The 26945-nt window shown below is 35.4% G+C and overlaps 1 protein-coding gene across 3 annotated transcripts; it reads left to right on the plus strand.

Annotated features, from left to right (window-relative positions):
* The first annotated feature begins 8485 nt into the window (after positions 1-8485).
* Positions 8486-16007, plus strand: LOC105194572 (maternal protein exuperantia). 3 transcript variants are annotated; one of them, XM_011159551.2, is made up of 6 exons: positions 8486-8636; positions 12373-12691; positions 13040-13321; positions 13613-13799; positions 14190-14332; positions 14626-16007. In XM_011159551.2, exons 2-6 carry the CDS (start codon positions 12392-12394, stop codon positions 14971-14973), a joined length of 1260 nt encoding a protein of 419 aa, XP_011157853.1. In that variant the 5' UTR covers positions 8486-8636; positions 12373-12391; the 3' UTR covers positions 14974-16007. The 3 variants fall into 3 exon arrangements, with proteins under 3 accessions (XP_011157853.1, XP_039302007.1, XP_039302006.1); XM_039446073.1 differs by lacking the exon at positions 8486-8636 and adding an exon at positions 9070-9090; XM_039446072.1 differs by lacking the exon at positions 8486-8636 and adding an exon at positions 10635-10656.
* Positions 16008-26945: the final 10938 nt, after the last annotated feature.

Here is a 26945-nt window from a genome sequence, read left to right on the forward strand (position 1 = left end):
AAATGGAATTCGTTGTTATTATTATTATTATTATTATTATTAAAAGGGAACGGTTCTCATACTGAAAGATACGCCTGTGGAACCCGGTCCATTGTGCCTCTCCCTAGTCATACTCAAAGATACGAATTAAAAATTTGTACATGCAGAATATCTGAAATCGAACCCGATACTAACGCTTTACACACACAGGCACACGACAACCCACATATTGAGTTTGCTTTTATTATATTTTTATCGAGTATTGTGATAAAGATTATTAATGTCAGACACTGAGTTATCATTTGTTTCTGCTCTCTGGGTCATTGAAATTTAAATCCACTCGAGTTACATACTAGATTTAAATTGTGTTATCAACGAGCGATACGCAAAAATGCTAAATCTGTCTTTTACGACAGCGACGGCGCGCGGCGATGATGGCAACGCGCAATGGAAACCGGCTCGAGTTTGAGATAAAGCAACTAAAGGCTGAAAGCGAGCGACTATCGCTTATGAATTCGGATTACCGTTGTAGATTCTAGCTACCTTTGGTAGCTACCTTGAGGTTTAGATATAAAATAATAAATGGTAAAATAAAATAAATTTCAAACTGTAGATGGAGATATTAGCATAATGTTAAGGTTTTAGATTATTATTTATTTAATATTATTTGCTTTTTGTATTTAATTTTACAGGACTTGATGCAAGTATTTTTCTACCTATTGTGTAATTTTAGCAAAAAATCTAGATTTTCTTTTCAACAATTTCATAAATTTCAAAAGACACCTCATGAAGCTACTGATTCAGAAATACGGCGCTGCGTAAATAGACTCTCGAAATGTGTCAGAGACAGGAGACTATCGAATCTCGACGACGTTTCTTTGTTAAGCGATAAATCGCGACTCGCGCGGAGCAGTGGAAAACTGATTACGAGTGAGAAGAGTCACACACGGTGAATTCAGCCAAGCCAGCCGCGAGCAAGACAGCAACCAAGGGTTACTAAGGGTTACAGGACGACTGACGACCGGCGATATTGCCGAAAGAAGGAAGTGTAAATCGGACTAGACGCGCACGAGTACACGTACCTACCGAAGCTGGTCGGCGGACATAAATCGAAGCAACGCGTCGTGCATACGGTATGTCCGTTGTTTTTCCTCGTCTTCTGGTTACTATGCAATTTTCGTTCGTTCACGCTATCTAGAAAGACGAATCGATGCAATCGATTGCGTGCAATAATAGGAACACAAATTAATCCTTGTGTATAAGGTCCAATGAATATTCTATGTGTTATATGAATGTTCTGTGTATCATACTAATTTCTATATGACAACTTCTCGAAATTTTGAAGATAATTAATTTTTAATCAACAGACATATTTCGTGTCCGACTGATTTTTATTTATAAAAATTTCTTAAAATTTCAAAAGATATCTCCTACTCTTTAGACCATCCTAAAAAAGTTTCAAATAGAATATAATTTTTACATTTTTATTTTAAATTAAAGTCTGAGTATCTATTCTTATTTAAAAATTATGTTTCTCAAAAAATACTCATTAACAAAAAAATAATTTGGAGAGTAAAATTAAAGCGTTGAATCATATTACGTGCAAGCAAGAAAACGTTGAACCTCTCTTGAAGAAGATATTATTTTTTTGCATTAAAAAAAATACTTTTTTTGCCATACTCTTTTTTTCTTGTTAACCACTTATTGAAACAGATATCTCATTTCCATGTGCTCAAATACTTTGTACTTTTTAAAAAATTTGAAATGCCTGTATTTTCTTTCAAAGCTTTACAATCTTTATCTAAATTAGAAAACTCTACAATCATTGTTTTATATACGTTTATTATAAAAAGGTACAATTTTTTTAAAGTCTAAATCTTTTTTACTTATATAATTTGTGATTAATCTTCGATAATTTATACCTTTATTTTATTTCTTTTTTCAAATTGAAATACAGATTTTTGTTATAAAAATTTGAAAGTATATTCACGAATTTTTTAACTAGTTTGTAATTGCTGAAAAAGTGATATGTTTGTGAGGATAAAAGAGTGGCGTTGTATAGATTATTAAGTTACATTTATGAGAATGATATTTCGTGCCTACTGTTAATTCTAATTGCTGAGATGCGCGTGCACACATGCACTCAAGCATAACCGCAGTTAACTGATAAAAACAAATTTTATCTGTTTACGTTCTTCCGATTTAATTGCACTCTTATTATCTGTATATTTTTACATCGAGCAATTCCGCGATTATTGATCAACATTCAGCACATTGAAATATTTATTATATTTTTTGTATTTATAAGAGAATTCTCGATAATTGTAAACCAGAATTAAATTAATCCTTCTTTTTACAAGATTAATTTAATTTGAATTTATTAACTGTTTATATGATATCATGTAAGTGAAAATTTGAATTCGTCTGCATTAAGATTCTGCAATTAAAAATTAAAATGAGGGATTCATATACATCTCAAAGATTAATTTACAGTGATAATTATTAAATAATCGTAAGAACATAACATTGAGTATAAAATCTTTCCAAACCGACATTGCCGAGAATTTCTTTTATTTGCATGAAAGATGTTCGCAAAGAGAAAACGCCGTGTAGATATATCGCGGAAGCAACACGTCGCCCCAATCGGTTTCTTCATTGTGTTTGCGGAAACTCGGTTGAATATTAACCAATCGGGCGAGGGATCCGAGGATAATCCTGTTTCCATTTCCTGCGTTGAATTTCGATCGACCAGTTACTACATAGAAACAAATTAATCCTTTCGCGATTAACGGAATGCATACGTTCTTCTGTAATTGCGCGATAAATCTTTTTTTTATATTAAACAACTGTTTCGCTAAATTGACAGTGTAGTAAGTAAGTAAAGAAATATTTGTATACTAATGTAATCTTTGTATTTTAAACTAAAGCTTCCTCGCGCGATCGAGGCAAAAAGGCTGATTTCTTTAAAAAAATTTATAGAGGAGTGTACACATTTATAATTGCATTTTAATTAACTATCATTGAGGTTGATTTCATTAGTGAGATACATTCTGCTTCTTGTATGCTTTTTGTCAGAAAAAAGTTTCCTTATCTCATCGGTCTTTCCGCTTGCACCATACATCTGACTTCTGGGTGTTTTCTCTCTTATCTTATCGGATTATAAACGGGAGTATTGTTAACTCGCAGGGAAACACCTTACGCGTTCGTGGGTGAATGCTCAGGTATATTTCATTTTCTGTTACAATAACGTTCAATAACAATTTTTCGGAAATAATTAGAAATAATTTTGGCGCGTTCTTTTAAAATATAGTTTTAATATCGTGTAATACATATTCTAGATACTTAAATATAATTATTCTTTTTATTTCTTGCGCAAATTCGTTATTTTATCGCAGTATGTCGTGACCATAAATGCGAAAATGTACATAACAGTAATAATAAATACACTAAGAGAAAAAATTTTAATAAATATTTATTCGTATAATACTTATGAAATATTTACTTATTATGCATAAATATTTACTCTATAAGAAAAAATAATACTTAAATTAAATTAGCGGTTCTTGTTACTAAACAAATAGAAACCTACATTTATTAAATATTTAATTAGTACTATTTAAATATTTATTAAAATTTAGTATTTTGTCCTTCAGTGTACATTTTATTAATACTTTCTGTAGATTCTAGATTTTTTTCGCTAAATTCAAATTCTTAGAATGTGAAAGATAAAATCAAACAGAGATAATCTAAAACTTTTAAAAAAAATTAGCAAAAATTAAGTAAAAAAAGTTTTTTAAAAATTTTTAAAACTTTAAACGAGCTTTTCTGAAATAAAATTACGTGACGCACGTGCGGTAATCACATGGAAAGCTAAACTTTTTTAATGAAAAGAAAAGAAATGCAAAAGAAATTAAAAAAAAAACTGAAAAAAAGAAAACGAAAAATATGTGAAGGTCACACGCGGATATGAGCTCTCCGAGTTTTCGGAGATAAAAACCGTCACGACCGTGTGAGGTAACTCGCTGTGAAACTTGCCGTGAAACTCGCCGACAGGTAATCCTGGAAACAAAGATTATTCGACGTTAGCGCGGAAGATCTTGCCGCGCTCGGCAACGAATGTGTCCGAAGATCTTGCCAAATAACTAAGTTCTTTATTATCCTCTGGAAGAGAGGATAATAAAAATGTGAAAGACACTTAAGGCAACTCGAGGTTCAGGCGCGTGCCGCTTTTCCTCTAGTTCTCTCCTTTTCCTCCTTCCTTCGCGTTTGACGTTTCTCTCATTCGTCTAATACATACGATCCCCTGGGTTATAACGTCACTTCCTAGCAGGGAGTATTAACGTGCGGGGTCTGTGTGTAGCTTAGCGGTAAGAGTAGTCATCCGGAAAGCGAAAGGTCCCGGGTCCAATTCCCGGTCCAGTCACGGTAATAGGGATTAAGCTTCCCTCTTACCGAAATATAAAGGGCTTACGAAGAACGTTCATCAAACGATGTAAAATTGATCTTTCTAATCGGGTCGGGTCGGGCTGTTCATTCGATTCAAGTTTGTGAATATCTACAAAAGCTCTATTACAACCTTTGAGGGAGAAAGATAAAATTCTAGTGAAACCTAATATTTCTCAATGATATTAATGCTCGTATTAATGCAACACGATGCGCTGTCTTTTTGTCGAAAAATTGATACGATCTCTTTTTAAATGGAAATATACAGAAACACGTAAATAATTCTTGAATTGGAATTGATGTGTAAGAAGAATTACGGAATATAAATTATAAAATCCTACTCTTTATATCTGATTTTAAATGGGTTTTAAATTTTAAAACCCAAGACGTAGTTACCACTGTTTAACGAAATAATTACCACTGTCGAGACAAAACTACCGCTGATCTGCGAAAAAATCTCGCTTCCAAAGATGCTAGCTTTCAATAGGAAATATCGCGAGCACTATGTTCGTGCTTACTGTCCAACACCTCGCGCACATAATTGAAATTCGCAAAAAATACAGTTCCGCAACTATTGCAACGACGATATGCGTTTCTCCGATAAGAGCACGCGCCGCGCCGTTCGCGTCTCCTTCGCGAAAGACCGCCGCGACCAGACACGTTTCGCTGGCCGATTTTTATCGGCTCCCCGCACTTCGCAAACTGGATCGACCATGTTAATCGACCGTCCTAGGCATGATGTAACGTCGAAGTACACTTTCTCCGCAGTCCGATGCGGTGGTTTCGATGACGCCCATTTAATATACACAGTTTTACACGTCCAATAATCATATAACAATAATAACATGTAACCGACTGTCTCGATGATGCAAAACCGAAAATTATCTACAGAAAGAGAAATATAGATATAGACATAATTTTAACCTACCGAAAAATAAGGTTTCGCGTATCATGAAGAATATGATTCCGCAGAGTATAATAAAAATATTACACATATATTTGTTACATCGGTAATGTTGCATTGTGCATATCATATTATCGCATTTATAGTATTTCACATTAATATAATATTACATTTAAACATCTATTGCTTTTATTTTAATAAAAATATAATAATACATTTCACTCAATAAACATTTTCTTCTTTTTCAGTAATCAGTTTTATATGAAATAATTAATATTTCATATTTTTTAATATAAATACGGAATCTCAGGTATGCACAATGTTTTACTTTTAACATTTAATTCTTAATATTATATAACATCTTGGTAATTTTTATCATTATACCACCTAACTAAGATAACAAATTATTTAATTTTCTGACTTAAATAAAAAGTTTCAATAAAAATGTTTGAAAATTTAAAAGTTTAAAAAAAGTTTTAAAAGGATTAATATTACATTACAAAAATATTACATTAATAAATCATTTTTTCTATTCTTTTGATGGACTTCGAATTAATTATTCTTTAGCGAGAAATTAACGAGAAGAACTATTTGAAACTTTTAACATTAAATATATATTTCGAGAATCTTCATGAGTTATAAATCTTAAAAAGATTGAACAGAACTTGATATCAAATTAATTAAATTAGAATGTATTTATATTTCTAAAGTTTGTTTTTTTCAAAAAGCATTTCATCTTCAGTTATAAATAACTTAAAAGCATATACGTCGTCAAGAAAAAGTTCGCTCTAAATTGGCCGAAGGATTCGTATATGCAAGACACTCTATACTTTGCAATCGCAGCGAAAATAGTTCCTGCGATGAGTACGCGAACAAAAAAGAAAGAAACGTTATCGCAAATCAAAAGAAATGCCTCACAGCGAAATTGAACGTTACGTGCGCATGCATTCCTTTTGTTGCACGACCGTGATATTTATACATTGAAATAAATATCCTGTGTTGCAGAAAGGAAACTAGTCGATGAGCGATTGTCGTGTGGCTTTCTTACGTCATTTATAATTGTCGAGATAAAGAATAAGATAAAATTTAATATACGTGCCCGCACGACTTTACGCGATTTGACCTAGCGTCATCGTCGCACAAACAAAAACAGATTCTCGGATGTATGTTACTTGTAACGATTGTGTTTGCAAACCCGTAAGGCAGCACAAACAATACTCTGAAGAAATTCAACTGTAATTTTAGAACACGATGGAAGTTTGCATACCAGTATTACCATTTTCCGGACGTCACGGAGAAATTATAATAAAATTCAAATCTCTTTCGAATCCTGCGTGTCTTATGACGATGTAATTCGTTTTCATTCGTATTTTATAGGCATTTGAGCGGAATATATTAAAAGTTTGACGATGATCTTATGTGAAATAATCTTATAGACATATGTAATTTAATAATCTAATTATTAAATTAATATAATGCTAATATACATATAATTTTGTTAATAGTAGGATATTATTGAAACACGTGTCTTTATTAACGATATCGATTCACAAGCAAATATTTTAACGAAATTACATATTAATTGGCATCATCGTGTGTATGGACGAGTTAATCATATTATCGTAGATTAACATCAAACAAGTAATTAATTAATTTATTTTGTTGATTAATGTACCGGTATTAGCTTCGATTTGCATATTTTCTTAACGCTCGCGTTAATATCTCACTTATAGGATCACTCTGTTTACAGAGTTATTTTTAATTACTTTAAAATTAATCTTTCCTTTTAATTTCTTTAGAGATAGCTGAAATCCATCGTTTCTCATAACTTTCTAGCTCGCTGTTTTAATTATACCTTTATGAGCATAACTAGTTCTATAATCAAAATTCCATTAAAGTGAGTTCAGCCGAAAGTTGAATGTAGAATAAAGTTCAATATTTATTTTTTTTTTTTAAAGATTAGAATGTAATTAAATTATAGCTGCTTCGATATTTTCTTAGATAAATATCTATATTTTCACATTCTACTGTGAAATAACTTTTTTCTTATATAAAAAGAGGTATCCACGTGTAAGACTGCTTATATCTTCGTATTATTTAATCTGTTCTACTTTGAGTGAATTTAGATCTTTCAACTTAGATCTTTCTGCCTCTTCCTTTTATCATATTATTTCTTTTTGAAACTTTATGTAAATTCTTAAGATTGGTTTAAGTTAATATATTTTTCTAATTAAATCAAGTTAAAGTGACTTATGAAATTAATTTTGTTTCGTTAAAAATAACATGAACAAAAAACTAACTAGTTAAAAGTTAATTAAGATTAAATTAAAGTTAAATTAAGAGTTAATTTTTGATATTATTTATATTAAATTAAAAGTTTGTAAGTTCTTACAATTAGATTACTCAAAACAATTACAATATTGATCATCAAACAAATTTAATGTTTTATTTATAACTTAAATTTATATGAAATAACAAAAAAATGTATTTTTCTTTTATAATTTTTTTACATAGATAATTTTAATTTAGAAAAATGTTAATAAATTAAAGTTTATATGTTTTAAAAACAACTAGTTAAAATTAAAAATTAAATTAATTAAAATTAATTAATTTAAGTTATAAGTTATTAATAATTTTTTTTGTATCATGTAATTGAGAAACAATTATAAAAATGAGAAAAAGTCTTATTTTTTTAGCTCGTTTTTGGCCCTTACATTATTAACTTAATTAATTTTATTGTTATTACAATATACTCTAAAGAATTTTTGTTAACTTTTTAACTTTATTATTTAATTTTTAACTTTTTAACTAGTTGCTATTCAACCCCCGATGTTTCTAAGAACATCCTCTAATTCGAGATATGCCCTCCGCGGAATCTCACTCTCATTCTCGCGCCGTTCCTGTTTCGAGAAATCGCGCCTCTCGCGGTAATCGGCGCCAATGATCGGCGACCGTTCAACAGAAATCTCCATTCACGAGATAGTAATCCGATCCGATGTCGCCGTTTCGCGGCGTGGCGCGCCGGATCCGGCGAACCGGCCGAATCGGCGAACGTGCCGGGAACATGTGACCCCGCAGGATCCAACGAGCACGCGCACTACGTCGCATGGCACGCTCCCGTTGCTCCGCTCCGCGCCGCGCCGCTCCGCACGTGGCCCGTGTGCCGCCCGCGATCGTTCAGTATCATTCGCGCGACCGATAAGTGACTCGGGCGACTCGCTCACGCGTGATTCTGTAGATAGGCGAAGAGACGAGGCAAAAGCCGGAAGGAACGAAGGAGAGGAGTGGACCACACAGAACGGTAATCGGGGTGAGTCTTCGAGAGATCGGCGGTTCTTTTAACATTTTTATATTTGCAAATTCAAAAGAAAGAGAGAGAAAGAGACAGAGGATTATAGGCATTCAATTTGTTGCTAAGTATACGGAAACCGATTCACGCACGTCTCGCGCGATGACCACGTGCATTCGGAATGCACACGACTGCGGCTAACGGTATTCTTCGATGGCGAGAAGTGCAGCTCACCGGGAAATAGCGATGGTCGATTACGCGTAGAGAGAGAGAGAGAGAGAGAGAGAGACAGCGACGAGGAGCTGCACGCGCTATCAGAGATAAATCGAACTCTGTAACCGATTGCCCCTTCCCTCGCCTCTTCCTCGTAACTTCGTACGCGAGAGAGAGACAAGAATCGAGGCGAAGCCGATCGCTAATCGCGGTAATCAAGGCAATCTGCTAGGTCACGTCGTTGACTTTCGAAAGCGGAAAGGTAAACAGATTTGTTGTTATTCCAAAAAATCCACGTATCGGCTCGACGATCAACGCGTTTAATCGCGTCGCCCCGGTGCTTGGCGATATTCGTAATCCGACAGTTCCTTATTTAAAAGGAAAAAAGTATCGGAATAGCTCTACTTACGACACCGTTGCTGCATGCCGCTGAAAGGAAGGTTTGCAATCGTTAATTGGCAACATATGGTCCGCGATATCTGAAGGCTTTTTGTACACTCCGAGTAAACGTGCTACGCGCAGCGACACTTTTCTCTTCTATCGTCCGCATAAAAATGCATCTCGAGCGATTAGATATCTCACGGCTGGATCATAGATCGTCCTGTCGTCCGCGGTCGCGGGAGAAAAAAAGAAATGTGCGAGAGCGTCGATGCGCAAACAAGTACTCTATGTCTGTGTATTGCATTTCACTCGTATCACATTTATTATGTGCGTAATTTTAGCCATTACTTCAAGTGAATTTTCGCGTGGTTAGAGGACACCTTGTCTTATTTACATCAATTTAACCTTTAGGTTTTTGCCGCGGATCAACAATGTTGGAATTGTATGGCGGAAGGCCTTATAGGATAAACATGGTAACGGTCGACTTTATCCGTTTTGTTTTCACGACCTTCGTGTTGGATCGACTTTTCAAACTAATATTCGGACGAACTCTTACGAATATGAGTAGATTTGATAAATTTTAATCAAAATCACATCAAATTGAGTGAAAGATTAGAATTTCTTTGCGGAAAAAAATTATAAAATTCTAAAAATTTAAGAAATGCTACAAAAATTTGAAAATGCTAAAATTGGAACACTTTCGTAAATTTTTGTTACGCAATTTCTACAAAATTTCTCCATAAAACTACGTCAATCTACATTTTGGCATAGAATTTTGTAGAATTTTTTCCATCGGGGTTTGTTTGCGCCTCTGAATTTCCAATTCATGAAAATTTAAAGTTATTATCATCGTGATGGTTGCTGTAAAAAAATTATAACTTGTGATTAAATATAAATTTATGTTTTGATTTAGAAATCAAAAAGGTCGACTATCCAATTCCGGCCAATCTACGGCGCCGTCCATGTTTATTATTTATCTGTTTAAATATAACTGAAGCGTTTTGGGAGTGCACAAAGTATGTGAAATTCCAATGTATGTGAAATATTTAATACGCGACGCGTTTCCATTTCACTCTCGTTATCAGTTGGTCGTAAGAGAACGATCTCTTATTAGCAGCGGAATCTGCATATACGTGCGCGCGCTATCTTTTGTCAGCATCGCAAGAGACGGATAGCCACGTGGCCGCGAGGAGACGATCGTCGATTGTCTTTCTCGTCGCGACTATATCAAAAAAGGCGTTGTTTAGCATCTTCGCGTCTCGGTTCCTCTCGCTTTCGTCTTTCGCGGTTTGTATAATCTGCATCTCCGCTACGTTGCGAATCACCGTCCGCAGCCTTTAATTCCACGCCTTTCGCGTGTCGCGTTCCGCATCGTCGGTGTGTGTTATCCGCCGGGATCATCTGAACCTGAACGAGGGAGAAGAGCGGCGAGCGTCACGCAAATCTGGTAGGAAAATATCTCTCGTTTCGTTTTTTTTTTATGTCATAATGCATCACAAACGATCTCGATCGAGTGTACAAAAAGAGGAAAAAGGGGCAAGAGAGAGAGAGAGAGAGAGAGAGAGAGAAGTTTTTCAGTGCTATCGTTATTAGACTCTCGTTAACTACACGCACTCCTCTCCTCTTCCCACTTTCCCGTAATCTGCTGCGCTTATTTGTGTTATCCTAAAAGCGTATTTCGAAAAAGCGTTGCTGAATCTCTTTGCAAATGACGATTTTTTCATTTGATCGGAAAATAATCCTTGACGAGAGCTTCATTGGATTTAAAATCGAATCGGAATTAGCTGCAGAACAAGGTTTTAACGATATCCGTCCGCGATGCTTAATCCGCTTATAACTTAGAAAGCTGCCGATTCCTCCGGATTTGTATTGAGGAAGGGATCGATCGAACTGATTGGGGGGGGATTCGTAAACGAAAACATCGATGGTTTTAACATCCATGTTGCACGCTTTCATTATTGTTTATTACGTTAGTTGCTCAGGATGAAAATGTATTTATACTCTTTAGAGGTAATTAAAGTGATTAATTTTAATGATAAAACCCGACGTATATTAATGATGTCATCTCTGCAAGTTTCTACGTAAATATTGTTGGAGATGAAAATAAAAACATACGCATACATTCGATTACACTGTGCTAGTATAAAAAAATTTCAACTTAGGCCTTTATAAATAATTATAAATATTTTGTCTCTCATCGAGAAATAAAAATTACGAAATTATTGTGATTTTCTATAATTTTCTTTTAAAGTGAGGATTTAGAATTGTCTTTAGAATTTTATTTAAAAATATCGTGCAAATAAAAACAATTTATTTACATATATAAAAACGAGCATTTATCTTGTTGGGGAAAATATTTTATGCACTTTTCTTTATTGAGCACTCAAGTAATTCAAGATTTAACGATGGATAATTTCATAAATCGTGTAAAGAAATAAGTAGAAACTCGCGGGAACGATGTCTTGGTGGATGCGAAATAGAGGAAGGCGAGATATTTGTATCATAATAACGCGTTCTATGGCAAAATTGGTTGTTTGTTTGAGCGTCGAAGAGTCTCGATATTATTTTTTGTTGTCAATTAGGCAGTGTTTATATTTTCGTGGAACGTACTGTGAGCCTCGCAAGGCCGATGACGACAAAGACTGTTATCTATCGATTGTGTGCTCAAATGAAAGTGACCTTGTAGGAAGTTTCCTTTAAAATTCGAAATTTACAGAGTAACGTCCACCCGCGGAATTTATCGGAAGTAAATTATTGAAAATTTCTATCTTGATTGTAAAATTAATATTGCACAAAATAAGCGTTACATTATAACAAAGTAACAGAACTTGCAACGTTATATTCGCGTTAAATCATTTCCACGCATTTCCACAATCTATAGTTCTTCTAATCGTATCTCTCAAAAGAAACTTTTTCTAATGACAACTCTTTATCAGGCATGCTATCGTTAATCTGAACGTGAAAACGAACGTTAGATGTATTATCTTTCCGTATCTGTATAAAAGATCATTTTTGCTTCCGTTTGCGTTTATCTATGATTTCTCCGAATTAATCGTGAGAGTCTCGACTGTCTTCTTGCCCCGGGGTTCCCCGGAGGCGTAAAGACGACGCTGGAGAAAGAGGCAATCAAGCCAAGGAATACGCAGACGTTTGCACTTTTCAGGAAAGTGACTCCGTTGACGATGGTATCCTCAACGGTGACGGAAGCGACGACTGAAGCGAACCCGGTGAAGAAATCATCCGGCGCAATGGGTATCGCGCCAGGAAATTACCGCCTGGTCGGCTGGGACATGGATACCACCGGCAAGAAGATCATTGACGAAATCTGCCAAATAGCCGCGTTTACTAATTTCCCTCCGTCCACTTACTCGCAATATGTAATGCCGTACAAGGATCTCAGTCCGACCGCTATAAAGCGCCACAGTATGAAGGTTGTAACCAATGGCAAATTCCGCGTGCTTAGGAACAGCAAGACTAACGAGGTACGAAGCAAGGTCGCGATACCAAATATCGTTGCTCTGAGATTTGTTTTCTCTACAAGGGAAAAAGAATTCGTATTGAAAGTACTTGATCATAATATTTGAACGATATTTGAAAAATTAAAATATTATTTTCTTATTTTCTTATTCAATTTATATGTAAATTATCATCTTTAATAATAAATCGCAGATGTGAGAGAAATTATTTTTGGAACATTCTATATACATAAAACTATATAATAATATATAAATATATATATTTTTTCTTCGAGACAGAGTTTCATGAAATGTTGCGCGAAAAAGAATTGAACGTTAATACCTTCTTTGTGTTAAATATACTTGTTGTTATAGGTAATCAAATCCAAAAGCGAAGTATCGGCACTTACGGACTTCCTGACCTGGTTGGAGACCGTGAAGGAAAATGCCACGGACGGTGTAATTCTGGTTTATCACGAGCCGCGCAAAGTCATTCCCGCGATGCTCCTCGAGTCGTTGAAGAAGTACGATCTGGTTGATCGATTCAAACAGACGGTCAAAGGATTCGCGAACGGATTCAACATCGCTCAGGCGAAATGCACGAACTCGGTGCACATTTTTTCTCTTCGTACTCTATCACGCACGTTGTTAAAGCAGGTAAGAAAAATATATCCCGCGTGCATACTAATTGCAAACTTCAGTAGAAGTTAATGGAACAGAATGCAAATAGAACAAAATAAAAAATTTTTAATTTTTTCAAAATTCTGAAATAGAAAACAATTCTGAATAAATATTTTATTTTTATGAAATCGAACAAGTTATTTCCATATAAAAATTTTAATTTAATAAATTGATATTAATATAGTGTTATACATGTATGTTTTGTATATAGTGATATACTAGCGATGCACAATTCTTTCATGATGATAAATATTTTTGAATATGCAGGAAATGAATCTGGGCAATGCGCAACATAGAGCATCGCTGGCGTTAAAAATAGCACAATTTTTGTCCACGGTCGATAGCGGGATCGAAGATGAGTCCGGGGAAGGCGATCAGAAACGTTTGAAAAGAGCGATCGAGGTTATTCAAGAATTCGCACAGCCTGTTGACGTCGAGGAGCAGGAACAAAACGGTATGTACATTATTGATTGTGCAATGACTCGAATAATTTCGTTTATCGTAATATAATTTTCTTTATCAAGCTCTCAGTTGTTTTATTATGAACAATAAAAATCAAATGAAAAATAATCCAACAGCAATAAAATGTATTTGTATTTTTTAAATTAAATTACACAATTCTGCTTCAAAGTAATTCATTAGGTAAATTTAGAGAAAAATTTTACATTTTTTTATGTTATTTTTTAAATTGAATCGCGATATATCGCTTACATTTAGATGGTTTCTTCCTGCCTACAGATATTGAGATTTAATAAATACTTTAAATTTGACTAAATTTATCGTGTGAGAGAGCTAATTTGGCAAACACCGAAATAGGAAGCTTGATACATAACTTTTGTTGCAGAACTGAAGATGATATTTGAGAGACAGAACAATTTGCGGCCCATATTCAGCGCCCGATTCCGTATGAACCGTCGTGAACGTCAACACGCCAGTCCCCTGCGGCGATTGTTGGCTGAAGCCGGGATCGTATACTCGGAGCTACAGGTGAGTATGTCCACGCATGATTAATTATGACCTAATAATCAAGCCTATTTAGATCGTGCGATATTAACAGGGTGTTTCCATTTCTTTATCGATTTAAAGCGATTTGATTTGCTATCAAGATAATAACAAATTATTTTGATAGCAACCGGGAATGAAAAAACACTTAGTTTGAGAGTTTTGAATTGATAGATCACGAAACGTTCGAATTCGTGCCACACTTGATTCGGAAGACTCAATTTACGATCGGACGAACAACTCTTTTTATTGAGCACTTGCGGAAATGTTCGTTTCAGGACGCGTGGACCAACGCGAAGAAGGAAGGCCTGGAGCATTTGATAAAGGAGAAACTCCCAACGATCGAAGAGAAAAAAATGGAGGACCTGATGGTCATCCTCGAAAGTCACTTCGACCCGGAGAAGAAGCCGAAGGGCAAGACGCCGGAAAAGAAAGGTCCCAAGACGAAGAGCGAGAAAAAAATAAGCGACGATAAGGAGAATAACAACAAGAATGACTCGGGCCACGACAGTCCCGATAGCCCGGACACCACGACGTCCGGGTCCCCGGTCAAAATGAACGGCACCGACGTCGAAATTAAGCCAGAGGCATCCTCTTTGACGCAGGAGTGTGCCGAAAGCGTTTAACGTTGCTGACTCCTCCAGACCTCTCTTTTACGTGCCGCTAAGCGGGAGTACTTCGCGGTCGTGTTCCGCGTCTCTGTCACTCGTTGCCGGTCTCTCGGCCGAATTCGGACAAACGTGAATTCTTTTTTTGTTGCCATTTTTTTTTTGCTGCCAACGGTCGTGGAGAGATTACGAAAAATAAAATTGATAAGTAGCGCGAACGACGAATGTAGATATAGCGTGTCGAATGCAGCTCGCGTTTAGCTGGACTTCACTACGGTAAAAGCGTGCTGTGTACTTGGTAGAATTACCGCTAAATCTATGTTCCTCAGCCGGGAAAGAGCCGCGAAGGGATCCCCCGTTTCTTTTTCTTTTTTTTCGGTAATTCTAGGATAAACGTATTAGAGTAAGATTTACGATTCGTCCAACAGACGATGTTGTGCGTGATAAGAGACGAGTGTTATTTGTTACAGTATTGTATTTTTCTTTTCTTTCTTTCATTTGTTTATTTTATTTTATTTTTTTTTATTTTTGTTTGCACCGAAACGTCGGCATGATTTAAAAAAAGAGGACAGGCTTCCTACTAATGACACGCCGTCGGATTTAGCTTAAATGTACAAATAACACGTTAAGCGACGTTTAGTTTGTTACGCGCAGAGATACATATTTAATATCGTTTACGTTTCATAATTTTATACTCGTTTGTTTTCTCTCCTTTTTTCCCTCCCCTCTCGTTTCTTTCTCTTCTTTTATTTATCCCTCCCGAGGATTCGTACGCTCGCTATTGTGGCGAGAGCGTCCGTTTAATAGACTGCTCCAAGTGTGAAAAGGCATAGGAAATATCGCGAATCCGCGTAGTTATCGCACACTTTACGATGTGTACAGCACTTGTACACGATATTTTCTACTTTTTACCGTTTAAGCTGCGCGCGAGTCGCACGTGTGGTAGTATTAGAGAGATATATTTTTGTATCAATAAGATAATTTTGTTTCTACTGTGAGATCTCATTGTATGAACATTTGATTGATTAAATAAAGATTCGAGTTTAGTTGTAGACGCGCGAATTCTTGGTTTACATAGCTCGATCGAGCAATGTATTGATTTGACATTGACGATGCACATGCATATAGCATTTTTGCTAAATTAAACATCGATGCGCATACTTCGTGCCTCTAATGGTGAATGCCTGAACGTTTGGTTTGGAGTTTTATTTATTTTATGCAAAAAAAAAACAAATGTGACATCGCATATTTTTCACTTCCAGATAAAAATCATACATCTGCGTTTAGTATTAAATATATTTAATTACAGGATATATGAACTCATCTGACGGAGTAAATGAATGAAGCGTTTTCACAATCTGTTTCAATTAGACCGTAACGCAGAGAGGCATTTAAAACAATCAATGATAATTGGCATTAAAAATTGAGAATCTCGCGACTCGCGATAAATCTTGGCTGCGAAGAAATGGATTGCAGGTTCATCGAGAGGACCGCTCGGCTCAAGATTACACCTGGTGCTACCTGCATTATGTCGGACGTGATTTATTTCCAACGCGGAGCACGCGGCGCTTATTAATTACGAGCCGAGCGCGCGCCACGGCGCGTGAATCGACGCGCAGGGGCGTTCGGCAAATACACGCCGGGCTATATCGCGAGCTTAAGCGCGGTTCGATAAAGTTCTTAATAAGCAAAAAAGTCGCCTGTTTAACGGGACTTTGCCGCGGGGGAAAAACACGGGAGGGGAATGAAAAGCAGCGGTCGCAGGCGCGCGCGCGTGCCTCGCGGCGTGTCCTCCCACGTTCCTCTCTTCATCCCCTGCGCCGGTCGATCCCGGGAGAGAAAGCGGAAATGAATTAAATTGTGTGTGCGGACCGTTGCGCGCATCCGCCGATTTCCATGCTGTATATACCAAAACGCCTCGAGGCGTGAACGGCCGAAGCTCCCGCGAGCAGAATTAAAGAAACACTTTTTCCCGGTAAATGCGCGCGCGCGATTCTTCCGCGGTCCTTTCTGAGGGTGACGGGATCAGATCTGATCCGCGCGAGCGCGACGCGCTCGGCTAGAAAATTGGGTTTTTCCACGTGCAGCGATTAGACGGGGTACCGTCCTGTAACTTCGCGCAACTTTTTTCCCCTCCGATATTGTGGAATACGTATAACTGCTTGCCCGAGGGAAAAAAAAACAGATTCCTCGTGTACAGGAAACCCGATTTTAATTCCAGTGTATTCTCGAGTATCAATCGAAGATGTCTCTGGCTACGTACAATTGGATTTTACGTGACAATGCGAAAAAGCAGATTCTGTTTAAATTATTACAGAACGAAAATTTTGAGGATATATGGGTCTCAAAATATTACAAAAAAATATAAAAATTTCATAGAATATTTTAGTATTACGTTCGACTATCTATGTAAAATTTGAGCACAATTCCCTTATTGGTTTCAAAGTTATTTAATTTTTCGTTTACTCTTGTGATTCTTATGTAAAATCGCATTTTGCAGTACTTATTTGCAAATTTTATGAGAAAGTAGCGTTATCAATTAAATAAAAATTTTTATATGTATTAATATTAATAAAATATTTGTTGTGCAAAAATTTATTTAAATCCGCTTACTCTTTTAAAAGTTATTTATTTAATACTGCAGTAAAATAGTAAATTTTGTCGCAAAAACCATAATAAATCAAAGATTTTTGTTTTCTTTTTTGCAGCTAGTTTCAGAGCCAAAATTCTGGCATTCAAAAATTTTTAGTTGTTATTAGTTAAGAAAAAAAAGAGAGAAGACTTCAGTTTTTAAATTTCGATAACTTTTAATTCATATTGTACAGACAAAACATCCTTAACTTTTCAAGAAAAAAATTAATTGTTTTTTTTTTTTAATTCGAGAGGCTGTACCACATCTATTAATTTAAACTGAAATTAAAATCTGGAATATAAAAAGTGCAGCTTTGTAAATCAAAACGCAATATCTAAGTTTTGTAGATTTTTTTTGTAGAAGAGATATATCTATACATATATAATGCTTTTAGATAACGTGAGTTTTCTAGCCCGAAATAATATATGTTTCCGCACGCGCACGTGCTTGGAAAATAGGTTGTCTGGATAAGGAATGCAAAAAAAGCGCATATTTTAAATTGTGCACAAGCATGACTGAGAATTTAATGTTACTCTTAGTGTTCAGTAACACTTATGTTTAAATTAATCTTCTTTCTATGAAAGATTTTTATATAATTTGTGTGGCGTGTTCTGATTAAAAAAAAAAAAAAAAAACGATGATTTCGATTATGAGTATTTCAGAGCAACGATATATTTTCAAAAGAGTAGCACGTTCTGAAAGGTGATCCTGCTGCCAGTAAGACATTCCGCTGTGGACGGAAGTTCTCTCAAGAAGGAGCTCTGTCACATTTACCGGAAATCAGCGGTGATTCGACGAAGCGTGAAATGTCGACTTTTATCATCGCCCTTCGATGCCTGAGTGAGCCCGTTCAGTAATGATATAATAGAAGTAGCCGGGACATTTCCAGGAACTAGGGACGAAGCGCAACACATGGAATTCACAGAGGGTTCCGTATCGTAGCAGTTCCATAATCATAAGTTACATTAAAGCCATAGTGGTACTATAAACTACAAATAAATTGCGGAGTTTGTAATTTGATTCTATTCTAACTTTATACAGTAGATAATAATGATAACGTTATACATGCTATATAATATAATAATGATGATATTATACATACTAGATAACAACAATATAGTAATAGCAGAGAATATAATTAAAACGATCATTATTAACTCTATAAATTACATTTGCATTTTAATTTTATTATATTTTAATTTTCCATTAGGGTTATCATTATTATTAACATTATTATTATATCATTATTAACATCAATCGGAAGTAAAATAAGATAAAAAAAGACGCGTGATATGAGACAGAGAGAAAAGAAATAGCGTGTTAAAAAACATTACAGTAGATAATGAGAACGCTTTAAAATGTTACTGTGCGATGAAGGAAAAAAAAAAACAGAAATCGCGGAGCGAGTGACAAGAGTAAGTGTGAAAGTCTCCGTTAAAGTAAAGCAAATTACGAGGACATAATGATATGCAGCATTTTTTGTACATTTTTCTACATTACCTGCCTGTTAATTTTCTTTTTCAGTCAGCGGCCACTTCTGCGTCTGACACATGTATTTTTTTTAACCACGCGATATAAATTAATCATGAATTTTCTGAAATTTTAATTTTGGCTATCTTTAAACAAACTTTTCTCTAAATATAAAAATTTAATAAATTAAAATCACAATTCACGTGCAATTCGCTAAGAGCGCTTTTGTACCTTTCACATTTCCCGATCCGTGAACCGGGTGAAATTTCGAATGAAAATAAATGACATCTTCGACAACCGAAGCCGAGACCCGTGGACGCGAAACGGATGTGATTTTCAGACGAGATTAAGCTCGGACGTGATTACGATCGCATAATTTCGCTATTACTCCGATCGAAGCGATTACCGACATGGACGTTAACGTTAATTGGAGGGGTTTTCGGATTAACGCATTGATATTAATAATTGAATCTACGAGGATTTCCGCGGAAGCATCGCGGAATTACCGAAAACCTGCACATTAACATGTGTTACACGCAGGAGCGGATCATTATTAAACGTCTGCGCGTTATCTCAATTGATGATGACGCTAATAATGGAATTATCGTATCGCGCGATGACGCGCGCGCACTGCACGAAAAGAGGTTCAGAAAACGAGCGAGATTCTCCCTGCCACGCGGACCGTGCATAATATAACCGATAGGTAATTAGCATACTACTGTGTTTTTCTTACATCTCATTTACTCGGCGTCATTATTGCGCAATGCTTACGGCCCGCCTGCCTTCGTAATTTTGCACGCACTCGTGTGCAATTGTGCAGTCTAGGATGCAAATTTCCTTTAGAGAAAATTATATCGCGCGCCCGCAATTACACACGTGCACTGGGTGTCTTCGACGAACGCTAAATCGGCGGTTTGCAACCGACCTCCTTGCTCTTATTTAACGTTAGAAATAAACGAACCGCCAAAGGCATAGTATTTCCCCGTTATTACATTAATTTAACAATTGAGAAAATGTTGGTAGCTGAGAAAAAGTAGCGCACGGCCAGTAAAAAAAAACGTTACTTTAAGAAGAATGCCTCTATCTTCCCATACAAAGTAACTATGACTGCATTAACAATTGGGATTGCACAGACTTCCAAGTATTCTCCAAGATGAAATAATATCGAATTCCATTTGATTCGAGATAGAATCTTGTTTACCCTTTTCTATGATTTTTAATTTTGATTTACGATTAAATTATATAAATTATCTGTAGAAGGTTGAAATCAGTTCGCTTTTCCGCGTAATTTTCGAGAATAATTTGGAGAGCGCAATAAATGTCGAAGGTGCTTGTAAACAAAATATCCGGTTACATCGACGCATTTGTCGATACCTCGATAACGTCCCTACGGGCTTAATCCGTTCGCGTGCGGACGCGATTATCGGACGATCGCCCTTCATCCTGTCTAATTTCTTTTCGCGAACGGCCGAGCGTGGCGAGCAAAATAGCCGCGGCTCGTATCGCGATCGCCGCTGTAACAGGCGGCGCGAAGGAAATTGCCGCGTCCGAGGGCTGCCTTAATTGATAATAACGCGCGCGCAGCGCCGAAGCTATCGGGATAATTAATGACACGCTGGCTAACCGCCGCCACGCGGCCGTATTCCCCCCCCCCCCCTCCCCGCTGCTTTCGTTACCTCGCTCCAACAGCCTAATGAAGGGGAAGAGAGATGAGACGAAACAATATCGCGATTCGCGCTCCCGCAGATAGACCGTATCTCTTCGTTGCGCGAATCAACTGGAAGGAAATTCAGCTGCAGGCCTCATTCTATTTTTCATCGTTTATACCCGTTTTGTGCGTATCGAATCATCACGTATCGAGTTATTCCGTTTACGATTACCAAGCGATAACCGATAGCACGTTTCACATGGTTTTTTTGTGTAAATTACGATTAAATTTAACAAGAAAATAAACAGTGATTGAATATTAATAAAGTAATATATGACATTTAATTGAAGAGATTTAAATGTTTAATAAAAGAAGATATAAATACAGATTATACACACACACACACACACACACACACACACACACACACACGTAACTTTTTAGTCGTTTATTGAAAACCCAGAATAAACCATTATAAATTTTTAAATTTTACGTGGTCGCCTGCGGATATTTCAGAACATGGAACACCTGCATGTACATGTCCGATATTATGCGAGAATGAGTTTGCTCGAGTGATTGTTTTGTTTTTAAATTCAACCATTCATCATAAACTTTTTTTTAAATTCTGCGAGCTAATTAATTTTTAAATAATATCGAGTATAATACTAAGTATAATATCAAGTATAATATCGAGTATAATACTAAGTATAATATCAAGTATAATTGAATTTCATAAATATTTATTACATTGCTAAATATTCCTTTCGAACGTATCGTATACCGTCATTTCTATCAAAGAATTTTTTTTCTAAGAAATTTTGAATTACGATAATAAATGAGCGCTATAACCTCAGGCTTATCTCAACACGAGTTTACTATTGTTTAATGGAAACTGAATGCGTAGCATTTGAAGTATTCTTTTAAGTTATCCGCGGTCTTATCTGAAAATAAGATAGTTCACTTACTTTAACAATCGAAAAAGAGTTCCATAATGATATTTTATGAACGTGAAAATTGAATTCAACTCGCTGCGAAATTATCACAATCTCGTGAGAAATAGGTGAATTAAAGAAGGCTTTCTTGAGATACACAAACTTGTAATGGAGAAAATTCGTTTTGGTGAGTTTATCATTAATATCCGTTATTCGTCCGTTATTTTTCGGTGGCCACGAGCAAGGAAATGAATTGTTTACGTACGCGAATAAACGCGCAGCGCACAAAATGCAGAAAGTGGAGTGATCAATAAACGTATTTATTTACGCTGCAAATTGTGGTATCGAAAACGACTGTTGTTCGTACACATAGTCGCAACCGCTGCACGCTTTTACACTGATTAATCTAATAGTTGATAGGCACGTACGGGGCTCCACATCGACTGTGATGGAGATGACGTAGCAATATGAGTAAATTAAACGCTTTGCTGAGCGAAAGAATTATTTACTTTACATTTAAATAAATAACTGATTAAATAAATACTCAAATAAATAATTAATTAATAAAATATAATATTGCAGTGAGCTAAGGATTTCGTTACTGCACACAATGCATTGCTATAAATATACTATTTTTAATAAAATTAAAAGGTCATTGCAAATTGGTGGCAAACATAACGAAATATAATTTTAGCTTTGCAAACAATAGTTGTATAATCTTTCTAGATTTTTAAGCGATAGCCTAATTTTGCTAACAAGCATCATGACAACGTGATATAACGTGATATGATATAAAATTAGTAAAATTACCTAATCCAGACAAAAATAATTCTTATAAATTTTTTATCACTGAAAACGAATCCACAAACAAAGTTGCTTTAACACGTCACATATTAGAGAAAATTGGATTTAAAGATGTCAAAAATGTACTTTTGAGCCAAAATAACATATGATGTGATAAAACAATTTTATTTACGGATTCATTTTCAATGATCTATAAAATCTATAAAATTTACGTATTATATTAACTGTTTTACTGCAAAATTTACAGTTAAAAGAAAGAAGAATGATAATGGTTTGCTTGTATACTTATAATTACCTTCAGGATTCGTCGATTATGAATATATGATCCAAATTGTCAAATATAATATGTAATATGTCAAATATAAACAATCATTGTTTCACAAATAGCACGGCGGAAAAATAATATAGCATTTAACTATACAGAAGAACGAGTTACAATAACATCAAAATAACATCAAAATTAATCATAATTGATCGAAAAATGACTTTTAATAATCATTTTGCAGTCATTTTGACGCCGTAACGACTCCATGTTCTTGGATATACGGATTTTTCTTATAAAATTTAATGATACTATTAGATTTTATTAAAATCAAATTTTTCATATATTGTTTAAACAATCATTGTTATAAATAATATTTGAAAATTTTGATTATATGTTCATAATCGGCGATTCCAGCTAGAAATCGTTATGTGCAAATGAGTATTTATAAACTACGTAAGCAGATCATTATTCCTTTCTTTTAATTATAACTAAAATTATAATTAAATATAATTAAAATTAAATATAATTATAATTATAATTAAATCACAAATTTTAATTTGCATAAAGTAGTTGATACAATATGTGAATTTTATAGATTTTAGATTGCTGGAAACGAATTCGTAAATGAAATTCTGTGCTCTATCACATTTTTTAATTATTTTAACTCAAAAGTATCCAAAAGTGCTATTTTTGGCAACTTTAAGTTCAAATTTGTAACGTGATATAGTAATTTCGCGAATAATAATTTAGAGTAATTAGCAGTAATTTAGAGATAAAAAAATCTATAACAATCATCTTGTTTAGTTTGTGGTCTAACCAAAGTTTAAATTTGTCACACAGTGTTATTAGTAATAATATACACGTGTATTATGTGTGCAGATTTATGTACGTATTAAAATATTGAAGAAATGTTATTATCTAAGAACTCTCTTCATTTAAGTTAACGGACCTCAGAGTTGGTTTGCGTTTCGCGGTTTCGGTCGCGGTTTCGGTCGTTAGGAAGCATCGTTGTCGGGATCCATCACGGTCAACGCGCGGCTCGCTCTTGTCGAATTCGCGGCGGCGAATGAATCTTACCGTGACTCCGAGACTGCGAGAAAAAAACGCGCGCGGAGACGCGCGGATGCGGCGGCGAGGTTAGCGGCGCGCGAGCGAGGCAGTTTTTTTGCGACGATTCCTCGCGTTCTTTTCCGCGAGCGCTCGCGCAGAATTCGCTCGCCACGGCCGGCGCGGCGTCGGACTTCCGATCGACGGTGCCTTTCGCTCGCGCTCACGTGCAAGTTCGCGATTAACGACGTAATTGTTAGCGCCTCGCCGGCTATTACGTCGGCGCTGATGTAACAGCGCGTGCAGCGTGCCTTCCTAACGTCACGGACCATAACGAACGCCGGCGAATCGCGGATGACAATGAACGAGAAGGCCAAAGACATTGCGGATGACGACGACTAGCTGTGAGATCAAGTTCAATATTTACTTAAAAATCGGAGTCGAGTCCAATAATCGAGTTTCTGAGATTCGGATAATATTCATTTCATATGTGTTGTGTATTATTCTTTGCCAAGTAATTGATACTAGTTACTATCGAATTTTGGAATGAGTATCTGCGAGAATTTAAAGTATACTTATAAGTAATTTTTTAACGTAAAAAATAGAATCTTTTACAAGTAGTATTCAAACTAATAAAATTGTTGAAATTTTAAATAATATATATTATTTATATTATATACTTTTAAATATAATTTAATAATATGTATTTATTAATAATTTAATAAACGTTATAATTTTTGTCGTTAAGTGCGCGAATGAAATAGCAAAAGATTGCTTTCTTGAAAAAAACTAGAAACTCGTTATTGTTACATGAAAAATTTTCTTATTGTGTACATAATACGCAATGTATATGCAACGAGGATAAACGATTTATTTCGGCGATAGTAAAATAAAACGGCCGTGTCTCACAAGTTAAACGACGGGGCAGGCATGCGAAAAATAACGGAAGGGCAATTTCTTCGTTCCCAAGTGGACTGTTGCTGCTACTACGCGCGTTTCGAGAATGCGTGACACCGCAGCATGCTCTATCAGTCACTCAGTCAATGACAAGTACAGTAAAGTCCGTGCGAATGTTTGGCGCCGGAACCGTCATTCTCACTTTTTACGGGAGCACATGACGCCGATAAGCACTTAATCCACCATTCCATGTAGTGATATATCACGTCTCGAGAAGAGCGTCCTGTCCCAGTACAAAGAGTCAATTTTCGCAAAATAAGGCCTCGCAATTATAAAAAAAAAACATAGTTAACTGATAAAAATTTTGCTCGCGGCTTAAATTTTAATTAAAAAAAGGCAACACAAAACAAAGCCAGTATTCTTGATTTCTTTTTCTTTTGTCCTTCTCGAAATTCTTTCGAGTAAAGTTTTTGTTTTATTTATTTATTTTTTTTTTCAAAATAATATGCAAGTATTGGAACATTTATCTCAAATAATTTATTATATACTATCGTTATTATTACAATTAAATTTAAATTTAATTATACGACGAATAAAAACAAAATACTCGAACAGTTGAAGGATTTTTTGTTAAAATTTCATTTTTCTCTTTAATAAAATATTTTACAATCAATATAATAAAAAATTGACCTAGAATTCATCCGGAGAGGAAGTCAATGACCGGTTAAGTAATTCGCCTATTATGCGTGTCAGAATTGCATAATATTTCGCGACTCGCTGGTTCCGCTGGTCTTCTCAGACCGAAATGCATTCGCAAACAGAGGGAACAAAATTGTTGAAATTCTTTTGCGACTATAGATCAGTCTCGTAACTTGATTTAACGTTGGCAGCAAGACACCATAATCGTAAACCATAACGTGTTTCACAAAATAAGCTGAAAAGATGAAACAGCGTAGTATATCTTAGAAATATACACTTTTTTTTATTCGCGCAATGGAAAATCCGCTTCTAGTTGTATGCGTGTGTGTGTGTCTGTATGTATTTTTAAACGAAACGTTATTAATATTTTGTTATTTTTTTTTATTATTTTACTAGATAAAAGGTTATAAATATTCGCATATCTTTTAAAACAAAAGTAAAAAATCATAAATTACATATAATAATTCAGAATTTCATAAATTATAAATTATAATAAAAAAACAAAAATAGAGAAATTTGTAAGAATTTGATGAATATAAATCTACAAATAACGAGCAACATCAATAAAAAGCAAATTTGGATGGAAACTTGTACATGAATTTATCAGCAATTTATTATTAATGCCTGTAAATCAAAACTTAATTCTTAACGTATAACAATAAACATTTCAACCCAATTTCGAATTCTTTCTCCCTTTTTCCCTCTCGTCATTGTCAGTATAATAAAAATTTATAATTAATTGTTCACTCAATTGAAATATTTTCGAAATTTTATGAAAACTGATGTGTTGTTTCGACTATGTGTCTCTTTTTGGCCATTCTACGTGTTCAGCAACAATTTTACATATGTTTGAAAGATTTATATGGATACAATTAATCGTAAATTTATATTATACTGAAGTGGATCCCAAATTGAATGAAAATATTTATTGTAAAGAATTAATTTTTTTTATTTACGCAAATTATTATAAATTGATACAATTGATACAAGTTTCCATTCGAATTTAGCTTTTATTGACACTACTCATTATTTATACATTGTAAGTTATATATCTAAGAATAATATTAAATTTACATAACAATAACGAGTAATCCTTTTTATTCTTATCTCTCAATGCGTAAAATTCACGCCGTTACTTAGAAAAGTAAAACAAAATAGTAAAATTTCTGGATATATAAAAAAAGAAGGAAGGTCGAGGTTGATAAAGGGAAATAGACCAGAAAGCAGAGATCGAGGATTGAAGACACCCCGAAGAGGATCAAGAGAGATTAGAATGATCGCGTGAGTGATTTGAAAAAGCCCGACATGTCCTCGGAAACTAGGACATCTGGTCACTCTTGGGTCAGGTCCTCGGGCCTGATTCGAAGGCAGAAGAAGTCGCGGTGTTCGTTCGAGGCCGTCGCTGGACGAGCGCACGAGCGGCATGAAGCGAGGATGGTTGTTAGTGGAGGCATCGAGCATGCATTAACAGTACTCCGGACGGGCCGGTGGTTCTCTTGGTTCCCCGGTTTCTACCATCACCACGGCCCCTTCTCGCCGGGATCGACGGTGTGCCCGGCTGGACACACCGGGGGAAAGGAGTCCTCCGCGTGTCCC

This window comes from Solenopsis invicta, chromosome 2 (genome assembly GCF_016802725.1).
Source record: "Solenopsis invicta isolate M01_SB chromosome 2, UNIL_Sinv_3.0, whole genome shotgun sequence".
NCBI classification, from domain to species: Eukaryota; Metazoa; Arthropoda; class Insecta; order Hymenoptera; family Formicidae; genus Solenopsis; species Solenopsis invicta.

Excerpts from the sequence above, each read along its gene's own strand:
- LOC105194572 (XM_011159551.2), top strand. The coding sequence starts at position 12,392 with ATGGTATCCTCAACGGTGACGGAAGCGACGACTGAAGCGAACCCGGTG. Across the intron at positions 13,800-14,189 it reads CGAGGAGCAGGAACAAAACG|AACTGAAGATGATATTTGAG; the intron begins GTATGTACATTA and ends CTTTTGTTGCAG. Across the intron at positions 14,333-14,625 it reads TCGTATACTCGGAGCTACAG|GACGCGTGGACCAACGCGAA; the intron begins GTGAGTATGTCC and ends TGTTCGTTTCAG.